Source organism: Typopeltis vanoorti, chromosome 17, assembly GCF_054136105.1.
Source record: "Typopeltis vanoorti isolate ZY-2024b chromosome 17, IOZ_Tvanoo_1.0, whole genome shotgun sequence".
NCBI classification, from domain to species: Eukaryota; Metazoa; Arthropoda; class Arachnida; order Uropygi; family Thelyphonidae; genus Typopeltis; species Typopeltis vanoorti.
In genome coordinates, this window is record NC_143565.1 from 78,306,200 (window position 1) to 78,331,831 (window position 25,632).

The following is a 25,632-nucleotide window of genomic DNA, read 5'->3' on the forward strand; positions in this document are numbered from 1 at the left end:
AACTATATCAGTTTCTGGGCATGTTTGTGGATAAAATAGATGACAGTTTCTTCTTCATGATCATTCTTCTAGACTGTGAGATAAAAATGTCAGCATCATCATCAAATTCTAGATATGTACTTTCAAGGAGGTGTAAGGATACTAAGATAGAATGACATATAAACTTCAAATTATTGTTACTAACTTCCTAACAATTTGTCTCCAAATTAGTCTGTTATTGTTCAGGACTCCAATAGAGTCAAATTTTATATTTCTATCTTCTAAGACAGCTCTGACTGCATCAATCCATGTAGATCTAGGTTTCCTACAGATCTTTTCCTGTCATCCTCACATAAAAATTTACTTTGCTAATCTTCCCTCTTCCATTTTAGTTTAAGTGACCATACTGCCTAAGATTACCTTTGCTAACACATTCCTGAATACAACAGCATCAATTTCCTTCCAAACATCTTCATTTTTAACATGATTCAGCAAACTGATGCCATATATTCACATTTGTAATATTTCTCCAAATTCTTATTTCTATGGTCATTATCTCTGATCAGCTGTTTTAATTCTATAACCTAGATCAAACTGGTAAGTTAAAATTGGTCTAAGCACTGTCTTGCATACAGCTAGTTTAGTGTTAGGCTAATTTCTCTTATTCCATATAAATTTATTCAGCTAACTCTCTCCCATACTAGCTTTGCTAATTCTGTTATTTATTTCTATCTTCACTAAGCATTGTGCCTAAACAGTTGAACTATTTCACTCGTTTACAGGTTCTCCATTCCAAAACATAGGTGATGTTTTCAAGGTACCTGCCTCTTTCATAGTATTTGTCTTTTACTGTTGATTTTTATGTCATATTTGTTGCAGCAATTATAGTTAGAAACCCTCCAGATTTATACTAGATTTCTTTAGGAATATAACATCATGTGCATAAAAAAAGAAGGAGCTGAAATTAACATTTCCAGTGTTGATTGATATCAGGTTTAATGTCACTTTCCTTAATAATATAATTCACACAGTTGATTAATAACAGTGGAGATGGTAGGCATAGTTGTTTACTTGATATTAGAAACTATCTTCTTGTACCTCTTTTAAATTCTAACTGCTGACTTACAATTTAAATACAGACCTATGTATTCCTTGATATAATGTCCAGTTTATACCATATAATTGTAGGGTCTTGAACAGTTTTTTTTTCTTTATATTTTATTTTTTTAAGCATCTTGTCATATGGCTTTTCCAGATTTACAAAACTTAAATATAAATGTATGCTCTATTTTGATGATTTCTCAACTATTGATCTTAAAGTGAAATCTGATCCTGGTAACCCTATTCATCCTGAATCCAGCTTGTTCTTCCCCAAAATTTCTCTTTACTTCCCACTCTCCTCTGCTCAAGTATGCTTGCATAAATTTTACTTCGAACACTCAGTAGAAAAATTAACCTAATTCTTACATTCAGTTTTACTTCCCTTCTTTCCTTATCATTTAATATGATAATATTTTTTATTATTTTTTTATACTAAATCTTGAGCATAGTTAATTTAGTTTAATCTGTTGCATGCTTAACAAATTAATCCCACAATTATGTTTTTCTCCATTAAGCCTAAAAAAAAAAAGATTCATTGTTGTGACTGTTTCTCACTTGTGCTCTTTGGCTCCTATGACCTTGACATAGTGGTCAGGATATATGACATGCTGTTGTGAGAAACAGTGACAACACTGAATCTTTTTTAGGCTTAATGGAGAAAAACACAATTTTAAGTTATTAACTTTAGTTCATTAAAGTTAATAAATTAAAATAGTGTTTTTCCCATTAAGCCTAAAAAAGATTCATTATGTGTTATCCAAGGATAAAAATAAATTACATTTTTAAGAATGATAGATAATGCGTTGAAAATAGCAAGTTTTTTTCTCTAGTGCGCGTATTAATATCACACATATACACACATGCACACACACACACACACACACACACTTCATTCTTATCAACAGTAAACATTTCAGCATATACTAACCTCTCCTTGTTGACTAATAATAGGAACATGATAATCTAAGGCTACATCATGAAACAGAATCTCCAAAAATACATTGGCAACACCTATAAGATTATGGTTTTCTTGAGATTCATAAAATGGATCCACACCTTTTGGAGAACTTTCTTCCTAAATAAAATAAACATTTATGTCTAAATTATCTTCATTATATTATAAACAGTTTCATTACACTGCTTCATTACATGGCATATAAGACTTGATTATAAATTACTGAGCTGCTTATATGTGGTGTACTGGCGTTTAACAATCGAGAAATGATTTTACTTGCACTAGCAGTATGCTGCTAGTAGCCATAATGGAAAAGTGTTCTACACTTCTGTCAGAGATGAATCATCACTCTTTAGAAGAAAGAATTAATGCTAAATTTGTTAGTTGAGAAAATGTACAAGTAAAAGCATATGAAGCATTATGCCATCAATAGCTAGGTGTCCATACTACTTCTAATCCATGAATGTTTCAATAAATTGTGACCCATCTGATTGTTGAATACCACTTGTTTTACCTTTTTAGGAACTTATAACACAATTTGAAATGGATTAGCCTGACAGATAAATGCACTGACAAACAAAAATCAATGAATGCAATGATGAAAGTGAAATTATTTTGCACAAGACTCTAATAGGTGCATTATTGGATTAAAGTAAAACCTGGTTGTAACCAATGAGATCAATCCCACTTATCAATGAAAATTGTAGGTTATTAATATTTATATAGTCTTTGACAATATAATCTAATGATTGTCACTAATTTTTGACAGTTATTGACTCCTAAAAACAGGATTCTTCTTTTTTTTTTAATGGTATAATATCCTACATTAAGTTACCTGCCAGCCTCATGTAACAGACCATGAGGCGAATGAATATTCCAAGTAACTCTTCAAACCTGACTGGTTCAAATAAGCATCACAAATTCCTCATCCAAATTCCTTGTTCCACTGCTGCAGCCATCTTTTTCTTTTCCCTTACTAACAAAACTAATATTACTATTCCTTCAGACTTTACCATACTAAAGGTTAATGTGTGCATCTGAGCTCTCATACACCAACCACCCTGACACATCTAATTTCCCTATATATTTATATTCAATCTTTCACAGAACAACAATTTCTATATCTCCTATCTAAAACTAAATTCATTTAAGTGTAATCCACATTGCAAGTAAAAATCCTTTTGACCATTAAAATTATCCTAAGCATGTGATTATGCACAAATTTTGTATGATTCTTATCTGTAAATGCAAATAGGATCAAAAATTATTGCACTGGCTAACATATATATCCTTACAGGAATAAAATATGATGGATATGGGTATATTCAGCCCCCCCCCACACATGCAATGGGAAGGGCATGGGAGTATTGATAATAGAATTTAATTCAGCCAGACTAGAAATCCCAAATGGCAGCAATAGTATAGGTAATAAACAGGCAGTGAGTTTCACGTTGTTTGATATGAGATATAACGAAATATGCATTTATCTTCATTTCATTTTTTTTTTTTCACTGCTCTTGATGTATGATACTACTCATTCATTTAATTCTCATTGGAGTTAACCCACTTAACTCTGGATATGCTGTAGACAGCAGCATTCACCTAGGAACTGAACTTAAGAAGTTGTACTGTCAACATCTCTTTTTTGTAGTTATATATGGCATAAATATGTTCCAAAATGTGCCCTGAGCTGGCAATTATGACCCTGAGGTCATAATTGCCAGCTCTATTCTACACCTCTCTCTCTCTCTCCCCACACACACACATCAATATATTGACCCCCCCACACACACACACACAAGAGTGCACAAGACCTATAATACAAGAATGCCATGTGTGGGCAATATATATATACACCCTTTCTTAAATGAAAATTCCATATGCTTAGTAACCCTACAGGTCAGAACTGCATTATCATTTGCTCCAATCAGAGGCACAGTGGCACCTTGATGATGGACAAATACTATGGTGGTATCACCAAATCTGGAAAACTCAATCCTGGACCTTTATGTAACATTCTGTATTAGATAATTAACTCTCAATAACTGCAAAAATCGGAATTTAAAAATCGGATCAGAATTTAAAACCCAAGGGTTTTAAATTTGCAAAGACAACTCAGAGGATTGCTACAATATTAAGAACCTGAATCAGAAGAGATAAAATGGCAACGATTCTGTTGTATAAGGTTTTGATTAATTCACATCTACAAGGGTAGTCTGAAAAGTTCTTGGCCTAACAATGAAAAAATGAATTTATAATTTCAAAATTATTTTTATTTTTCAACATAATCTCCCTTAAGACTAATACATGTATTCCAGGAATGCTCCAGTACCATTATCCTGTTCGTGTAGTGGTTCTCAGTAAGATCTGCAAATTACCCCTCTACAACTGCAATCACCTCTTGATTTGAAGAGAAACGCTGACCAGCAAGGAAGAGTTTTAGTTTTGGGAAGAGATAGAAGTAAGAGGGAATCAAATCTGGGGAATAGGGTGGATGTTTCAACAATTCATAGTGCAGATCCCTTAATTTTCCCGTTGCCAAAACACCTTTGTGAGCAGGTGCATTGTCCTGATGAAAGATGATTTTTTTCTTCTGCAAAACGGGTCTTTTCTCATGAATTTTTTCATCTAGTCTGGTTAAAAGATTGGAATAATATTCCCTGGTTATTGTTTTCCCCTTTTCAAGATAATTAATAAACAAAATGCCTATAGCATCCCAAAACACTGATGTCATGACCTTTCCTTCTGATGGAACCGACTTTTTCTTCTTTGGCACTGAACAACTGGCTTCTGTCCACTGTTTTGACCAGCTGTTTGAATTCTGGTGTGTAATGGTGAATACAAGCTCATTCATAGTAATAAATCGATGTGCAAAATCAGTTTTATTCTTGTTAAAATGCTCCTCAAGCACTGTTCAGAGATTTTCATGCGAGTGTGTTTTTGATCTGCTGTGAGCAAGCATGGTACCCATCCTGCGCAAAGCTTTTTCATTTGCAATTCTTCATGCAAAATACATCCTAAGCGTTCTTTTGAAATGCCTACAGTTTCATCAATTTCACACACTTTGACTCGCCAGTCACCCAATACCATATCGTGCACTTGATCAATGATTTCTGGTGTTGTTACACTTTTTGGACGTCCTTCACGTGGATCATCTTCAAGGCTGGTACAGCCAAGTTTAAACTCAGCAGCCCATTTCTTACTTGTCGAAAACGAAGGAGAAGAGTACTCATAAACTTTAATGAATTTCAAATGAATTTCTTTTGGCGTTAAACCTTCTTTTACAATGAATTTTATAACTGAACCACTATACTCAATTTTATCCATTTCAAGGGATACAGACAACACTCTTGCTTCAGACAGCTGTGTAAAACAAACTGCTTGATAGAATGACTTGCAATTTCGCATGGATGCTTATGACAGATGTACCAACTTAGAAAAAGAAAAAAATCTTGCCAATAGTGTTGCCATCTATGGTCGAGGCTGAGAACTTTTCAGACCACCCTCGTATATAAGCCCTCTATACATCTGATTTAATTTAACATCAAATCATCTTCATGCATATCCTTCAGTTCTAACTGCAAATTAAAACTTAAGTTATGTATCATTATGTGTATAAAATTCCATTTACTCCAGACAGATTCAATATTTTGAACAATCTTTACTCTTTATAGCTTATCACACAGAAAAGATACCTAAGTTCATTTGTGAACACACACAAGGAATCTTTATATGGCCTTTTTCAAGTGAAGTTATGTTAGCTGGTCTTATATGGAGGTAAAAGGGTTTTTACTCCCAGAATCTCATATTTTATTGTCTCACAAAAGCATGCAAATTACCAGAGAACATATGCAATTAACCAAAAATACTGTGAAGGATGTAGGAGATGATGTAGGCAGATAGTGATTGTGCAGTGTAGTGGTGGATAATATAGAATGGCTGACTGCAATGTGCCCATAGGTCTCCATGGACATGTCATATAACAATAATAATAATATACTTCTTTTAGATCAGCAAAGCTGAAAAAGAAATACTTATTATATTTTCAATGAATTCTCAACCATTTGTCATAAAGTAAAAATCTGGTCTTGTTCATCAGAATTTCAATTTCAGGAATTTCACTTTCTGACTATATCTTTTGCAATTTATGCAATATAGCCACTGCAAAATTTTATACTTCCATATATGAGCATTTCCTCTCTTACAGAATGCTCTTTCTTCAGACATTTCAATTTCATGTACTATATTATTAGAACAGTGAACAGAACCCACCATCCAAGCTTCAATTAAGCTCACGCTAGTGCTCACAACAGTTGCAAAAGCATCAACAAATCCAAATTTGAAAGGGAAAATGCAGAAAACTTGCTTCCTTTTCTAATGGCAGTTGAACTTTCTGGACACTTGCCAGAACATCCTTACTCCACGCTTCCACCTCTCCTACATCTTGATGATATCATTCTAACACACCCAATGAAAAAAAAAGTTACCTCCTTGCATCAGTTTTAAAATTTTATCTTCCAATTCCTACGCAAATGATGCAAAGCAAACCACTTACAACTCTACTAAGAACAGCACTGCAAACCTAGTCTTAATGGATAGAGGAAGTCTATAAATTAAAAAAAAAAAAGTTAATGATATTATTTAGACATCTTTTTTGATATGAAAACACACTTTCTCTGTGGAAAGGATATATTCCTTAAGATATTCAGCATTTCTTCAACAGGGATGTTAGTAAACAGTGAGACAATATCTACTACACATTCTTTCTTTGTATCATCTAAAGTCCATTCTCTTTAGCCAAAATATGGAATGCAATGCAGTACTGAGAAGTCATTCCATACACATCCAGAGAAACCTGTACTATAGATGAGGAAGGTTAGAATGTAGATCAAATTTGGTTAACAACTTTAAATGTTCCTTGGATATCCTAAATATTTTAAGAACCTGGAACTCTTTGCCAATTCTACTAGTAGAAATGGAAATGTACCATTTTCTTGAAATCTTAGTGCCCACAATATCACAAGGAAATTTTGGAGGATAGTTTAATTATTTCCCATTCCCTAATGTGTCTCTTATTATAGCTCTTAATCATGCACCTTTGACCACTTTGAGCTTTTGTTCCAATGCTGTACAATCTTTTACTAGGTCACAGTGCCTTTATATAAATATCAAGTCATGAGTGGTTTTACCTGGCATGTACTTCTTCTCCATACTCAATTTATTATGAATAAGAATGTGTAAGGTCAGGGGAACACATTGGCCATACTACAGATGTCCCTCTACCAATCCATATGCCTGGTAAACAGATGTGAAGGTATAACCTAAGGTCTCTCTCAGGTAACGAGGAGGTGCTTCATCTTGCTGGAAATGTAAGCATCCATTGTGGTCATCGCTATCTAATTGTCGTATTAGGTACACAATTAGACAGCGATAAGTCCAGATACACATGCCACCACCAGTAACAGTAAACTCCATGGGTCCATACACTTTCTTCTTGCTTATGACACAAAAATGTCATCTTTTGGGATGCTGCAAACATGTTCTACAATGGCATGTGGATTTTCTTCCCAAAATTCTGCAGTTGTGAGTGTTTACTTGCCCACTTATATGAAAAGCGCACTGTCACTGTAAAACAATTGTGTCCAAAAAAGTCCCCATCTTGTTCTATCCTACTGATCATTTCCATACAGAAATCCTGGCATATCTTTTTATCGTCTTTCTTTAAATGTTGTACAAGGGTAAATTTGTAGGGCCTTAAATATAGATGCTGTCATAAAATGTGCCACACAATCACATGTGGAATTCCAATTTCACAAGATGCAAGTCTGGTTGACTTTCCAGCACTTCTCAGGAAACTTTCTCAAATTTCTTCCACAATAGCATCAGCAACATGTGGCCTTCCCATTGACCTTGAATGACACACAGAGCAGCCTATTTCCATAAAATTCTTGATCCACATGTAGATCATGCACATACCAAGAGGTTCTTTGCTGTATTGCATGTGGAAATTCTTCTGAACTTGTGTTACTGACTTCATTTTTTGAAACCAAAATACATGACGTGTTCAACTCTTCACCATCAAAAGTAGCAGCCATTTTCAAATGGTGTGACATATCATGCCATCTAGTGTTCTCATTTGGTAATAAAGTTATGTGATGAAAAATTGATGTGTTTCACTACATTATGCTCACTCACTTTTGTATGTCATCTGAGTTATTTTCTATTCTCCTGCAAAGTTGTATATACCCTTTTTTGAAACACCCTGTGTGTGTGCGTGCGCGTGTGTGTAAATTGATACATTACTACATAATACGTTGGAATAGTCAACATGGTCAGCATGGGATTGTAAAGGGTAGGTCTTGTTTTAGCAATTTACTTGCATTTTATATGGTAATGAGTGCATTATATAAGGGAGAATCATATACAGTAATATTCTTGGACTTTGCAAAAGCATTTGATAGATTACCACATGATAGGTTGCTGTAAAAGCTGCAGAGGATGGGAATGGTTAGTATATTGGGTAGATAAATGAGAAATGGGTTCTCTGAATGATACAGCAAGTTGTGTATGATGGAGAAGTATCACGAAAAAGGAGAGTAACCAGTGGCATTCCCCAGGATTCTGTTTTTGGCTTCAACTGTTTAACTTGTTTGTAAATGATATATCACGTGGATTGATTAATGATCTTCAGATGTTTGCTGAAGAATCATAAGTAGGACTGCTGATGTTAATTCCTTGCAGCAAACTTTCATATCAAACTTTCTTTTCTTCAAATTACTTCAGGCTTCCAATAAGCAGAGCAGCGATTCGCCTTCCCCAACACTCACAGTGATGAAATCCATCTCCCAAATAAAGAAGTTCATAACATCTATGCCCAGAGGAGGAATCAAGCTTGCAGCCAATTGGATAGAGAGTAAGTACACCAACCAAGCTGCAAGAAATTATGTTTTAATCCCTTACTCCAGCGAAAAGTTTCATGAAGATAAATCAGGAGCAAACTTTGTTTGCTTATGTTTGAGCAAAGAATTAAAACAATAATATAATTTCTCGTCCATTATAATTTACTTGAATATTATTTATTATATTTTTTGTTGTGGTTAACAGAATTTCATAAATCACTAACTCAATATGGATATTTATAGATAGTAATCTACTGGTTATTTGACCTTCAAACCACTATCGTCATTATCGGAATAGCAAACTGCCTTCCCAATGTGGTCAGATAAATGATACATTACTGTATTCATTTATTACTGATTTTTTTTCCATTTGTTTCTTTAACAGAAGTGCATACATTAAATAAAAAAGATAAATACTAGAAATTTTAATTTTATCAATTTATATCTTTAATATAATTTAAAATTTAATTTAAATATAATTTATATTTAATGTAATGTATCAATTTATATCATACCTATTTCATACCTATATGTATATTTGCACTTTTAAATGAAATGGTTATTTCTTTATACAAGAATTAATATATATCAAATAAAATACACAATATTTTTGTAAAAATACTAACTTGGTTGGCAAGACCTTTTTCTTTTCTTTCTTCATACATCTCTCTCATATCAATTAGTTTATTTTCTAATTTTTCCATAGACCAGACTTGGCTGCCCTTATTTTTTCTCATAACAAGAATTGCTGGTTCACTAACAAAGGCACCTCTCTAAAAGAAATTAAGAAAAGCTTATTTATGAATGTACTGTGAATTTACTGAACAAATTTAGTGTCAGGTCTAAGAAAAACTGTGTGAGAATTATATGTTGCTAAGAAGAACACTTACTCTGCCCCCTCCCAAATCAAATATGTAACATGATTTGATACATTTCTAACAAAACAAGTGATACTGTGTGTTAACATGCAATGTTTTCAAACCTTGTTTATTTTCTAACCAGTATCTATGTCACCTGACAGATGGCTCTTTAGGAGTGCAGGTGCTCCTAAACAAATCTCTTATATGTGTTTCTTAAAGGATAAACATATAAGAGATTTGGCATAGAGAAACATTAGAAGAAAGTCAACAAAGAGCTAGATTATCTAAGTTTTGATATCACATGAACATTAGTTTGCATTCAGCTTAATTAACATGGTAAACAGCTTATCTATTCAAAATTACATAATATTTTATTTGAACTTTTAATTTTAAAATGAAAATTGTAAATTATTCCTGACTTCCCATTGACAATTTCCTCAGCAAATTAGTCAAATTAGTCCATTATCTCTCACAATTCCAATATTTAAGATCTCATATTTTGATCTTCTAAAAAAAAGACAGTTATGTGAATGATAGAAGAAGAGAGAATAAGATAAGTGGAAAAGAGGGAATGAGAGAGAGAGAGAGATATGGGAATGATAGAAGAGGAGAGAATAGGAACAGTGGAAGGGAGGGAATGAGAAGAATGTGAGGGAGCACTGAAACCAGGGATAGATTGATGTCAGGAAGGCAGGTAAATAGGGGAATACAGAGAGAAAATGTTAGAGGAGGGAGAAAGTGTGAGGGATGCATGGGAGCAATCAAGGAACAGGGTGGCAAGAGGTGTAATGCATGGGGACTCAATGATCCATGGTGTGCAAGACATGATGCATGAGGAGTATTTGCCTGGAGGAACAATAAAAAGTGTGGCTATGGCAATTAAGAGAGGTGAAAGAGTGGATGAGATGATTGTGATGATAGGAACAAATGACTTGAGAAGTAATGTAAATTGGGCAGCGAGAGATATGATATTCTTGCTTGAGGTTGTACGAAAGAAGATGTAGAGAAGAAAGATAGTGTGAGTGTTGCCTAGGTATGATAGTGACGAGCTGAGCAGAAGAGCAGTAATACTGAATAACATAATAGCTGTAATGTGTCGGAAGAGAGGATTGGAATATGTGGATGCTTGGAGAACATTTGAGGACAGAGAGGAAATGTATGCGAAGGACCACTTGCATTTGAATGAGGAAGGACGTAGGCATATGGCAAGATTGCTGTTCTGAACGAGTCAGTGTGTCAATGCAGGGAAACTAGAATGCCCAAGGTAGCAGCCTCTTGTGGGAATGGGTACTTGGGAGAAGGGGGGGGGGGGATGACATCAGGTAACAGTGAGCTCAGTGGAGTTTAGAGGGGATAATGCTGGGTATAGAAACAGTGGCATTTTTTATGCTTTATACTAATGCCAGGAGTATCCGGAATAAAGGAGAGGAATTGGTGGCGATGATAGCATCAGCCTGGCCAAAGATTATTGGGATCACTGAGATGTGGTTGACAGAAGAGGATATAATAACAAGAATAGAAGTAGCAGGGTACAGCATTTTTTTGGCAGGATAGGAAGGGAAAGCGTGGTGGTGGTGGTGGTGGTGGAGTACTGCTTATGATAAGTGACGACTTATGGCCTCTAAGAGTAGAGGCTTTGGAAGGCAGTAACACTAATGATTTTGAAAGCATATGGTGTCAGATAGAGATGGGCAAGACGGGATATTTAGTGGGTGTTGCTACAAACGAAGGAGCATAGAGGATGGGGGACCAGGAGATGTTTAGACAGTTGAGCTTGGCAAGTGCAAGAAGAATGATTGTTATGGGAGATTTTAACTACAGCAGTATAAATTGGGAAAAGGAAGATGCATGTAGCAATAAGGGAATGGAATTTCTAGAATTCTTGAGGGACAAATGTCATAGGTAACATGTAATAGAGGGAACAAGAGGCTCAAGAATTTTGGATTTGGTCATAGCATCAGAAAAGCAGATAATAACTGAGATGACATCTCCCTCTGTTGGAGAGAGTGACCATGTGGTTTTGACTTGGAAGATGAATAAACATGCAGGAGTATCAAAGGAGTATTAATGCAGGAGTAGTAAAATGAATGACAAACGATATCGAACAGGAACTGCACTTGAAAAAGATTATGGAAGAGATATAAGGAGAGGGGGGGTGGAGGACAGATACACGAAGAATATAAGACGCAGGCCAGGAGAGTGACTAGTATGGTGAGAAAGGCAAAACTGAAATATGAGAAGAGATTGGCCCTAAGATCCAAAGAAAATCCAAGGGAATTTTTTAGCTATGTGGCCAGTAGGAGGAGAAATGATTGTGGAAGAATGACATTGTGGGATAAAAATGGGAATAGAGTGACTGATGCAGAGAACATAGTGGAATTGTTCAATGAACACTTTATTGGTGTATTTCATCCTGAAGGAGTAAATTTTAATACTAGAGGGATAGGGCAGGTTCAAGGTTTAGAAGTGCAGGAGGAAAGTGTGTTCCAAATACTGAGTACTCTGGATGTCAGTAAAGCTGTGGGACTGGATGGTATTTCATCACGAGTTCTGAGAGAATGTGCTAAAGAACTGACAGCTCCTTTGACTTGGCTTTTCAATGAAAGTCAGGCTAAAGGAAAGGTGCCAAGGGAATGGAAGGAAGGTAAGATAGTGCCATTGCATAAGGGCGTTAGCAGACTGGAAGTGTCTAATTATAGGCCAGTTTGTGTGTCATCAGTAGTTGTTAAGATCTTGGAGAAATTAGTTAGGGACTGTATACAACACTGGGCAGATGAAGGCAATGTTATCTGTGAGAGTCAACATGGATTTGTGAAAGGGCATTCTTGTTTTAGTAATATGCTAGCCTTTTACAATAAAGTTACAAGAGCAGTAGATGAGGGAAAGGCATATATGCCATTTTCTTAGATTTCGTGAAGACATTTAATAGGGTGCCACATGATAAGCTGATATTTAAGTTGCAGCACATGGGTTTGGATGTCTGTCCTGAAACCAATTGGATTCAGGATTGGCTGTCCGATAGGTATCAGAGAGTTGTGTATGGTGGGGCAGTTTGAAGGAGGCAGAGGGTTACAAGTGAGGTCCCACAGGGCTCAGTATTGGGACCTATATTGTTTAACCTTTATATCAATGACATTGTCAGTGGATTGCAGGGGGATATTCAGTTGTTTGCAGATGATGTGAAGCTGGGAAAGGTTATTAGTAATAGTGCAGAGGTAGTCCTGCAAGAGGATTTGAATTAGCTAGACAGATGGGTAAATGAATGGGAGTCAGTTTAATGCAGCAAAATGTAAGGTCTTGAGGTTTGGGACACATCAATGGGATGCTGCATACTATATTGGAGGAGCTATACTGGAGGATGTAGGAGAGATAAGAGATCTGGGATTGATGATTGATAGAAACCTGAAATTCAGGGGACATACTGCAAAAGTGGTGAAGGTAACATAGAGGAGTGCTGCAATAATGAGAAGGATGCTGACCTGCAGAAATAATCGAGTTATCATCCCGTTGTATCAGACCCTGATCAGACCACACTTAGACTATTGTCCTCAGATTTGGTCCCCAGGATTGGAAGGGGATAAATTAACTGTGGAAAGGGTACAAAGGCAGATAACAAAGATGGTTTCAGGAATGTACAATGTTAGTTATGAGGATCGGCTCAGGGAATGTGGACTGCAGAGTTTGGTGGATAGAAGAAGGAGAGGTGATATGATTGAGACTTTTAAACTGTTGAGAAGCAGTTACAGGGTTGACACTGGGGAGTTCTTTCTCTTGGTTGAACAACAGGAAGGAGCGATGACAAGGGGCCATCCCTCAAAGTTACGAAAGGAAACTGTGAGCAAGAGGGTGAGGAGTGGTTTCTTTGCATGGAGAATAGTTGAACCATGGAATGCATTGCCTGGTGAGAGCGAGAATGGTCAATGAGTTTAAGGAGTGGTATGATAGACTTTGTGTTTCCTAGGAGGGACCTACCACGATGAGTCTTGATAGACTTGTGTTTCCTAGGAAGGACCTCCTACTATGAGTCTTTTGACTCCTTGGAGGCCTAAATAATAATAATAATAATAAAGCACTTCTTACTGCATCAAATAGGAAATCTGGATGAAGAAGGAACTGGAGGCAACACAAGATGAATGTTGGTAGTGATCAATTTGCATGAAGAGTACAAAGAACAGCCTAGAAGGTAACTTGGTTGGAAAAGGCATCGAAAGTAAAGAATGAGAAGTTAACCAATCCGGCTAAGAAAATTTCTAGTGAATTCTTTCTATATGTGGCAAGTAGAAGGAAGAATGAATGTGGAAGTATGATGCTAGTTGATGACACTGGAGGATTGGTAATCAATGTGGAGAATACAGCTGAATTATTCAATGAATGGTTTATCAGTGTATTTTATTATTGTGATGGCAACATCAGAAGAAGCTGGAGTGTAGAGGGTATGGCAGAGGAGGGACTGATGGTGAATGCACAGGAAGTACATGAAGAATTTAGTAAACTTGACTTTAATAAGGCAATACTACCTGACAGTATATCGTCACATCTTGAGGGATGATCTATGGAATTAATGGCACCTTTGGCACACCTGTTTAGCATGTTTACCTTGCAATAGGACAAGTCCGAAAGGAATGAAAGATCGGAAAAATTATCAAATTAAAGGCCAATCTGTGTGTCTGGGATTGTTGTTAGAGAAGATGGTGAGGACTAGGATTCAGAAGTAGGCTGTTTATAGTAGCACGAAGGTAAAGCATCTGTTTTTGGGATTATTATTGTATAGCTTATACGCTAATGACATTGTGAACAGTTTAACTGGAGATGCATAGCTGTTTGTTGATGATACAAAGCTGGGAAGGACTATGAGAAGTAGAGCAGATGTTGTGGTCTTGCAGGAGGATCTGAATGGACTGAGAGTGGCAAATGAGTGGAGCTGTCAATTTAATATCTCTAAGTGCAAGGTTTTGAAATTTGGTATGCAAGGTTGTAATGCACAGTATACATTTAATGGAGAAATTATGAAAGAGGTGGAAGAGATGAGAGATCTGGGAGTGATGGTGGACAGAGACTTGAAGTTTAGGAGTTACATTGTTAACATGTTCGCTGCCAACTACGAGTATACTCGTAGTTGGTATATGAGCCACACAAGCCAGCTACGAGTATACTCGTATGACGCTTACTGCCAGCAATGAGATTACACATACTCACCTTGAAGAAGTGAAAATGCTTGGCTTGTGGGGCTAGCAGCAAAACTGTGTATACTCATAGATGGTATATGCTCAGCACAAGCCAACTACGAGTATACTCGTATGTCGATTACTGCCGGCAATGAGATTACATGTACTGACCTTGAAGAAGTGAAACTGCTTGGCGTACGGGAACAGACTATGCCAAAGTAGCATGGCAGTGAATGTGTTAAAATTGTAAGAACATCAAAATGGATTATGACAATAATGAGGAGGACATTGACATACAAAAGCAAAGAGGTTATGGTTCCCTTTTATAAGACTTTGATCAGCCAACATTATGGACTACTATGTACAGATTTGGTTGCCTGGCTTCAGGGGGATAAGGTTGCATCAGAGAAGGTCCTGAGTAGATTTACTAAATTAGTGTCAGGTCTGTGGAATGTCAGATACAAGAAGAGATTCAGGGAATGCAATTTACAAAGTCTTGTGAATAGAAGAGGGAATATGATTGAAACATATATGTTGGTGAGGAGTTGTTATCAGATTAATGTGGAGAAAATATTTCATAGGGTAGAGGGAGGCAAAGGTAGAACTAGAGGCCATCCATAGAAGCTGTATAAGGAGGTTGTGAGCAGGTGAGTAAGAAGCAGGTTCTTTGCATTGATTGGCGAGTGGAAAGCATTGCCTGAAAGTGTGTTGAGTGTGGAAACTGTGAAATGGTTCAAAGCACGGTTGAAAGTGCATGGTCCTTTGACCCCCATGGAGGTCAGATATTAATAATAATTCTTTCAATTTTAATTGCTGACTTATAACTTAAATATACTTACCTATTGCTCACTATATATTCCATTTATCCCATATAATTGTGATATTGTAAACAGCTTCTTGGAACACTGTCATATTCTTTTCCCAGATCTTCAAAACTTATGCACAGAATCTTCTTATATGCTTATGATTTCTCAACTATTTGAGAAATCATAAGCATGTGATCCTGACAATCTCTATTTGGCATGAATTCCAGCTTGTTCTTCTACAAGTTTCTCTTCTACAATTTTTCTTAACCTCTTCTCAAGTATGCTTACATAAATCTTACTAAGGAATGTCTTAATCTAATAGATAAGCTTAGGCGTTGATGGTTATTCATGACTTATTTTTCACGGTATTAACAACACCACAAACACTTTTATCAACAAGGATGTTTTATTAACGCTAATATTTCGCTGATTTTCAACTCAGCATCATCAGAGCACAACACACATGTAAACGCGACAGTGACTGAGTGAAACAATATAATTGCAAAAGACAAAAGATCTAAAGTCCTATTTTTGGCGCCCTCTAATGGGAAAAAAAAAAAAAAGAAAAGAAAAGAAAAAAAAAAGCAGCAGTTATCCAGGAGTTTTTCTTAGGATAACCGGAGTGTCCAAAGCGTGATCTGCCAGTCCCGACTTGCCATAGTAATAGTAATTTTTTTTTTCCCGTTAGAGGGCGCCAAAAATAGGACTTTAGATCTTTTGTCTTTTGCAATTATATTGTTTCACTCAGTCACTGTCGCGTTTACATGTGTGTTGTGCTCTGATGATGCTGAGTTGAAAATCAGCGAAATATTAGCGTTAATAAAACATCCTTGTTGATAAAAGTGTTTGTGGTGTTGTTAATACCGTGAAAAATAAGTCATGAATAAGGAATGTCTTATTTCCCTTTTTACAGATGTACTATCAGAATTTTATAGCAATTACATGGAATTTAACCTTCTGACATGACTTTTTAATTATACAGTGGAACCGATGTAAAATTTTTATACCATCATACACCCTCTGTCCAAAAAGAAACCAAACTTTTGATAGAAAATAAAACACGGGCCAATTATAATTATTAAAATAATTTATTTCAATCAATATACTCTCCCTCAGCTTCGATACAGTGTTTGGCATGGTCAATTAATTCATTAAATGAGTTTTTATATCATTTTTTTGGGATACTGATGAGGGTCGTGGTTACTGCCGATTGAACGTTTTCAATGGTGTCGTATCACTTTCCTTTCATTGGCAAATGAAGTCGGGGGGGGGGGAATTCACATGATGCTAAATCAGGTGAATACAGCGAGTGATCCAACACACAAACTTGGTTTTTGCTCAAAAACTGTCTCAAAATGTTCGAACGATGAGATGGTGCATTATCGTGCAAAAGTGACCAGCTGCCTGCATCACGAATTCTCGCTATCAATCACTTCAAAACTTCGAGATAAAACTCGCCATTGACTGTTTGGCCAGGCGGAATGAATTCTTTGTGGATAATGCCCTTGGAATCGTAGAAACAAATCAGCAGTGTCTTTACTTTTGACTTCTCCAAGTGACTTTTTTTGGATGCCCCCCACCCCCCCTCTTCTAGTGGTCTCCACTCGGCACTCTGTTTCTAGCTCATGCTCAAAACGCCATGTTTTGTCACCAGTAACGATTGTTTCAAGGAAGTTTGAGTCCTTATGAGCAGTTTTAGTGAGGTCCTTGCAGTGTTCAATTCGATAGATTTTTTGGTCGTCGGTCAACTTGTCGCGAATTCAATTTACGAAGGCCCAAACTCTCAGCCAAAATGTTGTGCACAGTTATTTTGGAATCCACAATTCATCTTCAATCAATCTCACAGACAATTTCGAGTTTTCTTTGATGAAATAACGCACTTTTGGGATGTTAATTTCGCTCAGTTAAGTTTTCTGATGGCCCGGCTTTTCGTCGTCCTCAAGTGTCTTACGACCACTTTGAAATTGCTTAAACCACTCATAAACTTGTGTACGTGATAAGCATTCATCACCGTATGCTTTTTGAAGCATCTGATTCATTTCGGTAAAACTTTTCCCAAGTTTAACACAAAAGTCAATCGCAGCTCTGTTTGAAACTCATTTTCCATCAAAATACACTGTCACTCGTGGCACTATAACTCGGCTTCTAATGAAACAAATGTCATAAACAGTTGATACAATACTAATGAAGGTTGCCACTTTTGACAACAAAAAAGGTTGTGCCACTAGTTTCTTCTATTTTCGAAAAGTTCAGTTTCTTTTTGGACAGAGGGTGTATTTTACCATTTCTTGGCAAATGGTATCAACTCCATTTGCCTTTCCACATTTCAGGATTTTGATAGCTTTATCTATATCATGTATTGTTATGTACTCATGATTGCATTCTTCTTCAATATTTTCTACCATTGTTTTGTCCCTGTTTGTTTCATTCAGTAGTCTTTCAGAGTAATTAGTTATTTCATATATCCAAAATATCATTAGTTTCAGTTTTCATATTACCTTTACCATCTCTGATTCCTTTTATTGTACTCTTTCATCCATTTCTAAGTTTGTTCAATAGTCTGCAGAAAAATTTTCCACCTTCCTGATACAGTACTTGACAAAATTAACAGAACAAAATCAGAACATCTCAAGAAGAATGCTAGCCAAAGTAAACCAAAACTGACCACTGTCTGGCTATAACATCACGAAAATCCTACAATGTTCTGTCATAAACTGTCCCTTGAGGTTGCTTCAGCCACAGGTGAGAACATTTCTAACCAGACTGTGTTAAAAAAAAAGCTCAATTCAAGTGGATTCTATGTTAGGAAGTCAGTGGTTTGTATCCCATTAACCATAAACCCACCACAGGGCTTGACAAACTTGATGACATGAACATGTGGCTTGAGGCCCAAATTAACTGTTTACAATTTTGGTCTCTGATGATTCCCATTTTAGCTTACAAATGGATTCTAGATGCATAATCTGTGATCTTATGTGTGACTTTGTAGGAATGCAGTTGGCCCAGTTTTATATATTTATTTTTGATTTATTTATAAAACAACAGAGTTGCAAGTGGTGAAGAAAACTGAAACTGAAAAGTGGTAGAGAATCTTGAAAATGAGGATATCCAAAAACTGCTGTGACCAGCACAATCACCAAACTTAAATCTGATCAGACTTCTGTGGGATGCCTCGGGCATCCCATTGCACACAACAGCCACCACCTCAGTCACTTGGGAAGAATGGAATTTGTTGCCATACAATCTTCTTCTTCTTCTTTCGCTATGCCTTATCCTGTGTTAAACGGGGTCGGTGTTCCCATCTTTAATCTTCTTCTTCCAAATTCTCTGGTTCAGGGCATCTTCCCGACTATCTTTTCTCTCTAAGATCCTCTGCCACCTTATCCCTCCATCTGAGTTTGGGCCTGCCTCTTTACCTCCACCTCCACATGTTTACCAACATACTCCTCGCTCCTTCTCTCTACATGACCGAACCACCTCAGCCTGCTTTCTTGTACCCACTTACCGATCGGTCCCACCTTGATTATCCCTTTGATGTAGTCATTCCTTATCCTGTCTTTCTTTGTCACACCATTCATCCATCTCAACATCCACATCTCCACCACCTCAATCTTCCTCTCCTGTGCCTTTGTTATAGGTTACGTCTCAGTGCCATGGAGCATCGCCGGCCTCACCATCATCTTATACAGCTTTCCTTTCATCTTACAACTCACTCTCTTGTCGCACAGGACCCTGCTCATCTTCCTCCAGTTCATCCAGCCGCATGTTATTCAATGCTGTATTTCCTCATCCAAGTCACCATTGCTCTCGAAGACCGACCCAAGGTACTTGAATTTCTTCCCTGAAGTTAACCTTTCACCCTGGAGTCGTATGATCATATGCTCGTCACTGCCCGTTGACATATATATTCGGTCTTTACCCGGTTAATTTTCATACCTCTCTCCTCCAATACCTTTCTCCACTCTTCCAGGGTCTTTTCAAGTTTCTCTCGTGATGATTTGCAGAGAACAATATCATTAGCAAACATCATTCTCCCTGGCACCTCCTTCTTGACATCCTCCACTAGTACATTCATGACCAGATCAAAGTTGATCCCTGATGGAGCCCTACGACAATGGGGAACCCGTCATGCCAACACTAGACCTGACCTGAGTTTTTGCTCCCTCGTACATCTCCTTCACCAACCTCACATACTTTTCCGACATCCCCTTCATCCTCATACACCTCCATACCTCCTATCTGGCCACTTTGTCGTATGCCTTTTCCAGATCTATAAACACCATATGTAGCTCCACCTGCATCTCCCTATATTTCTCCATCAATTGCCTTAGCACAAATATTGCATCCGTTGTCCCTCTTCCTAACATAAATCCAAACTGCTCCTCACCAATTTTTGTTTCCCACCGCATCCTTCCTTCAATTACTCTTTCCCATATCTTCAATGTGTGTGACAGCAGCTTGCTCCCTCTATAGTTGCCACAATCTTGAACATCTCCTTTTCCCTTGCAGATTGGGACAAGAATGCTTTTCATCCATTCCTCTGGTATCTTTTCCTGTTTGGCTATTTTCCTCATCAGATCCCATAGCATGTCTATGCCCTCGCTGCCCAAGCTTCTCCAGGTATATGGTCCGCCCCCACAGCCTTTCCATTCTTCGTTTTTCTCAGTGCCCAATACACTTCCTCTCTGCTTATGTCCTGCACCGATCCTTCGTTTGCCTCTCCATCCTCACACCTCTCTCTTGGATTCTCCTCATTTAGTAGATTACGAAAATATTCTTCCCATCTTCTTCTGATTTTGTCCTCCTCTTGTAGTATTACTCCTGTAGCGTCCTTTATCTGCTTAACTGATGCTATGTCTTTCGAGGCCTTATCTCTAGCTTTCGCTATTCTCAACAATTTAGCTTTAGCTTCACCACCGTTTCTCTCCAGTACTTCATAAACCTCTTCAACTGCCCTCGCCTTCGCCCTTGCCACAGCTCTCTTTGCACTTTTCTTCGCTATCTATATGCCTGCTTGTCGGCTCTGGTTCCAGTCATGTCCCATTTTTTCTTTGCCTCTTTCTTTTCCCTGATCTCCAACTGCACCTGCTCATTCAACCACCATGCCTCCTTATCCTTGGGCAGCCCCTTTCCTGATGTTATACCAAGCACCTCTTCTCCAATTTTTCTAATATTCCGAATATTTACGTCCCACCATTCTTCCACATCCTCTGGTAACTTCATTCCTTCCAATAGTCAATTCATTCTGAGAGGAGTGAATTGACTGTGATTGCTAATGAGTCAATGGAAAGATTGAGCAGGAAGAATAGTGTACATTTTATAGATGTATGGAGTGAATTTGATGATGAAAGGACTTGTATATGCCTGACTGCATTTATATGGTTTTAGAGTTAGATATTTGGAGAGAGTGTTGTTCAGTGAGAGGCTGGAAATGCAAAATCAGGGAAATTAGAAGTAATTGGTTGAGAGGCAGTCAAGTGTGGAGTCAGCTACTTCCTGAGACAAACGAGTATATTTACAGAAATGATTATCCAATGCTGAAATTTCACAGGTTTCAAATTCAAATGGGTTGATGACGACATTACACAAGGCAGTTGAAATGCATGCACATGAATGACAGGAGCATCAGAAAGAAAGAAGAGGAGCTTTTGAACAGAACAGCTCAACCTGGCCAAAAATTATATGCATCAGTGCAAACTGGTTAACACTGGAAAATTATATAGTTACAGGGAGAGAATGTAAAAGCTATTTTAAGAGAGGATGGACAGAATAGGACAGTAGGTGGGGTAGTTGATGGCTGAAGAACTTCAAATGACAAACTTGGAAGTTAATGAGGATTTTAGGTCTGGAGGGAATGTTCATTTGAGGCTACAGAAGCCAATAGACCAAAATATTATGTCAAGAGATCCATAGGAAGATGTGGATGCCATGCATTAGCAGATTAGCACAATGAATACAAGCCAAGTAATTATTATAACTTGACATATAAGAACTATAAGATAATTAATAAATAACATAAAACAGATTTAATTTATGTATATATTTTTATTAGTGTAAAATTTCTGCTCTAGTATCAAGGGCATCTTCAGTATGACTCAAATTAAACAAGAATACTGTAGAAACTGGTATAATCAACAATGACACGTGCACAAACAGCATGCACATGATGTAGAGTGTAATGATCTAATTATATTAAAGATCTCATAAAAATAACTTTAACAAGATTAAAAATAAATAAATATATATATATATATATATAATTTAAGTTAATTTTAGAATTTGTGAAGAAGAAATATTTCCCATAAAAGAGATAATTTAAGTCCATCATTTCTATTCAGATTTAGTCGATGTAATAAGATCTCACAACTCTCTTTGTATAAATGTTTCAAGAGATTATTACTTTTATGGAGGATCTTAATTTTCTTCCAAAGAACTCAGTGTTTGTTTCCGATAGAGTGCTCTGTAAGACCCAATTGCTTTGGCTTCTATTAGAGCAGTTAAGTTCTGTTCGCATGTGTCATTGTTGATTATACCAGTTTGTTCTTGTGACTTAATTTGAAAATCACACTGAAGATGCCTTTGATACCAGAGAAAAGAATTTATACTAATAAAAATCTGTATATATGTTAAATCCATTTTATGTTATTTATTAAGCAATTATTATGAAGAATTTTAATTATAGAGACACAGATTGGAAGGACAATAGGAGACATGGCAGATGAAATGGAAGTGGAATTTATACAGCTGCTGAGGCATAATTACCTGAAACAGCATGTTATGGAGGGACAAAATTAGGGAGATTGACAATGCAATCTTGTTCTGGGAGGTCAATTAATGTGAATTTTCTGTTAAAAAAAAAAAAAAAGATTTATGTTCAACTATAAACTTGGTAATTATCAGAAACTTAGAGGGCATTTTTGAGTAGTGCCATAGCATAAAAAACCACAAGGAAACAATATTAGTAGTGCATGGAGTGTGTCTGAGAAGCAGTATCACACTGCATACCCAAGCTGAGTAGAATAAACGAAGTGTGAGTTAAGTGGATGAGTACGGATATAAAGCGAGAACTACTAAAAAAAAAGAAAAACAAAACATTGTAGAGGGAATATAAAGAAAAGGTGATCAACATACTTGTGAGCAGTACAAAGTGCAGGCAAGAAGGGTGATTAGCAGTGTTTTTTTCCTGAGGTACGCAACGGCATGCAGTACCGGCACCTTTTTTCTTAAGTTTTTAAAAATTTGCGATTTATTCACAACAAAATGAATTATAAATATTCCGGTAGATGGTACTGTGATCACAAATTGAATTTTCAGTATTGATTATTCATAAGGTGGTATCCTGCTTTCCTGTTTCATAGGTTGGTACGCAACTGGAAGCAGGAAGTTGTGTTCACTTCCGATTGCTTCCAATATCAGTTTATCAGTTCTATATTCACTCTGCAACAGTTGTTCACATGAGTTTTGAATTAATCTAAGTTAAATCAGTGCAATCATTGTTCAAAATGAGTAAAATAAGTAGTTACTTCATACCAATGAGTAAAAAAAGGAAGACTGAAGAAGCAGAAATTGCTGAATCTTCTTGTGATCCTGTAAAACAGAAAACTAGCACTGAAAATACATTTGGTGAAGAGGATCACGAAACCAAGACCGAAAATCCACGTGGTCAAAAGGAAGCAGATTCTGATAATGTTTGCCTGAATGTTGGACTCTTTTGCAGAAAAATGACTTCTGCAAGTGAAACGAGTGGCTGTATGTCAAGAATAAAATGTTGGGCTGTAAAGTGTGTCGTGATGTTGGAAGTCTTACCGTCGATAAACACATGGGAACGAAAATTTCAGAGGAGTGGACAAATGGTAAAAACAAAGCATGCCAAAAAATGAAACATTAGAGAAAGTTTTCCTAAATACTTTGTCTCATAATAAGACATAACAGGAAAAGTGTTTCGAACTGCTTACAAAGTTGCGAGGAGAAATCAATCATTTAACAACTTTGAAGAAGAAATAAATTTACAGGAACTTAATGACTTAGACATGGGATATATTCTTCACTCTGCAAATGCTTGCATTAACATTGTGAGCCATATTGCAAATGAAAGGAGAAAAACATTAACAGACAATATAGTGAACTCCAAGAACAAAATATCGTTACTTATTGATGAATCAACAACTGTGAGTAACACAACAACATTGATTGTTATTGTTTGTGTAGTTCTTCCTGAACTTCCGGCTCCTGTGAGTCTTTTCCTAGATTTGTTCGAATTATCAGATGTAACTGCTAGAAGAATTCTAAACTCTTTAATTAGTCATCTTGAGTGTTTAGAATTATCTGAAGATTACTTAAAGGAGTATTTATTGTCTGTAACTTGTGATAGTGCAGCCGTGTTTTTTGGTGTACGTAATGGTGTAAGGAGGCTAATGCAAGAGAAGTTTCCTAGTGTTATTTTCTGGCATTGTGCAAGCCATCACCTTGAATTGTCTGTTAGTGACACAGTAAACAATGTGGCAGGAGTGAATCACTTTAAGAGTTTCATGAACAAACTTTATGTGACTTATCATGCTTTACCTAAGAATGCTAGGGAACGACAGGAATGTGCAGCGACTCTAGAACTTCAACTTCTTAAAACTGGCAGAATTTTAAGCACTTGCTGGGTTGCACCTAGCTTTCGCACTGTTTCTGTAGTGTGGCATGACTTTGAAGCCCTTGTCCATCATTTTCTGGAGGCAAAAGAAGACAGCAGAAGAAACGAAACAGATCGCTTTCTTTATGAGGCGATCTAAGTTAAATCGCCTTTTCTTAAAAGGATACCAAAAGTCTTTTAAGAAAAATAACATCATGTGAGTTTGTTCTTGATTTGGGCCTTATATGTGATGCTCTCCAAGAATTCAGTGAACTAAGTCTTGATTTACAGAGAAAATACTGACTTGTACAAAGCAGACAGGAAGATAAAGAATACAGTTCAACTTTTTGAAGAAAGAATTGAAAATTCTGGTCTGTACTATAGTATTTCTCTTCAAAGTCAGAAGAACATGAAATTCAAAGGGATGAGCTCCACAAAAATGAAAGACACAGTCCTGCAATAAGTTCATCTGCTTTCTATAAAAGTCTGAAAGAAGCTGTTGGAAAGCATCTTCTTGAAGGAAATGATGCTGATTTGCCTAAATGCGCTAAGATTTTAGATTCCAAGTATTGGCCAGAAAATCATGGGAAGCACCTGATATTTGGTGAGGCTGAAATTAAAAAGTTAGCATGCAAATTTCGCTTAAATGAAAGAAAAGCAGTTTGTGGTTTCCGAGAATATCTTCAAGAAAATAAAGTCCCAGACATACTACTTCTTCTAAAGCACACTTTGGACACAATTGCAATATCTCCCAATGAATGTGAAAGGGGTTTCTCTCAGATGAATCTTATAGTAACTTCATCTAGGTCATCTCTGCTTGTATGGACAACTTCTGCAGTGATGTTCATCAGACTACTAGGACCTCCTCTCACTCAGTTCAACCCTAGCAAATATGTGGACTCATGGCTGCTCTGAGGTCATCATTCTGCAGTTGATACCAAAAGCAAGAGGCAATCTAAAGACGACAAGGGTATATCGGAGGATATGTTAAAAGTGTGGAAGTTGCTGTAATAACATCTCATTGTGAGTATCGGCACCTTTTTTTCCAGAAAAAAAGCACTGGTGATTAGTATGGTAAGAAAGATAAATCAGATTATGAGAGAAAATTAGCCAAGTAGGTCAAAGTAAATATTAAAGAGTTTTTTTTTTTTTTTCATTATGTAGCAAATAAAAGGAAGAATTACCTTAATCAGTGCTGATGATAGGAGGTGACAGAAGCAAAAGAAACCAATGAGTTGCTAAGTGATCAT

General features: G+C 36.7%; 1 protein-coding gene across 6 annotated transcripts in view; it reads right to left on the reverse strand.

Moving 5' to 3' along the window:
• Khc-73 (Kinesin heavy chain 73) overlaps nt 1-25,632 on the reverse strand; it is an 842,240-nt gene that overhangs the window by 308,648 nt on the left and 507,960 nt on the right. For all 6 annotated transcript variants that reach the window (XM_090407555.1, XM_090407554.1, XM_090407553.1 and 3 more), the window contains 2 exons: nt 9,561-9,707; nt 2,009-2,155 (listed from right to left, as the gene is read on the reverse strand). In XM_090407555.1, coding sequence (XP_090263681.1) covers nt 2,009-2,155; nt 9,561-9,707 — 294 coding nt within the window. The remainder of the gene's footprint in view (nt 1-2,008; nt 2,156-9,560; nt 9,708-25,632) is intronic.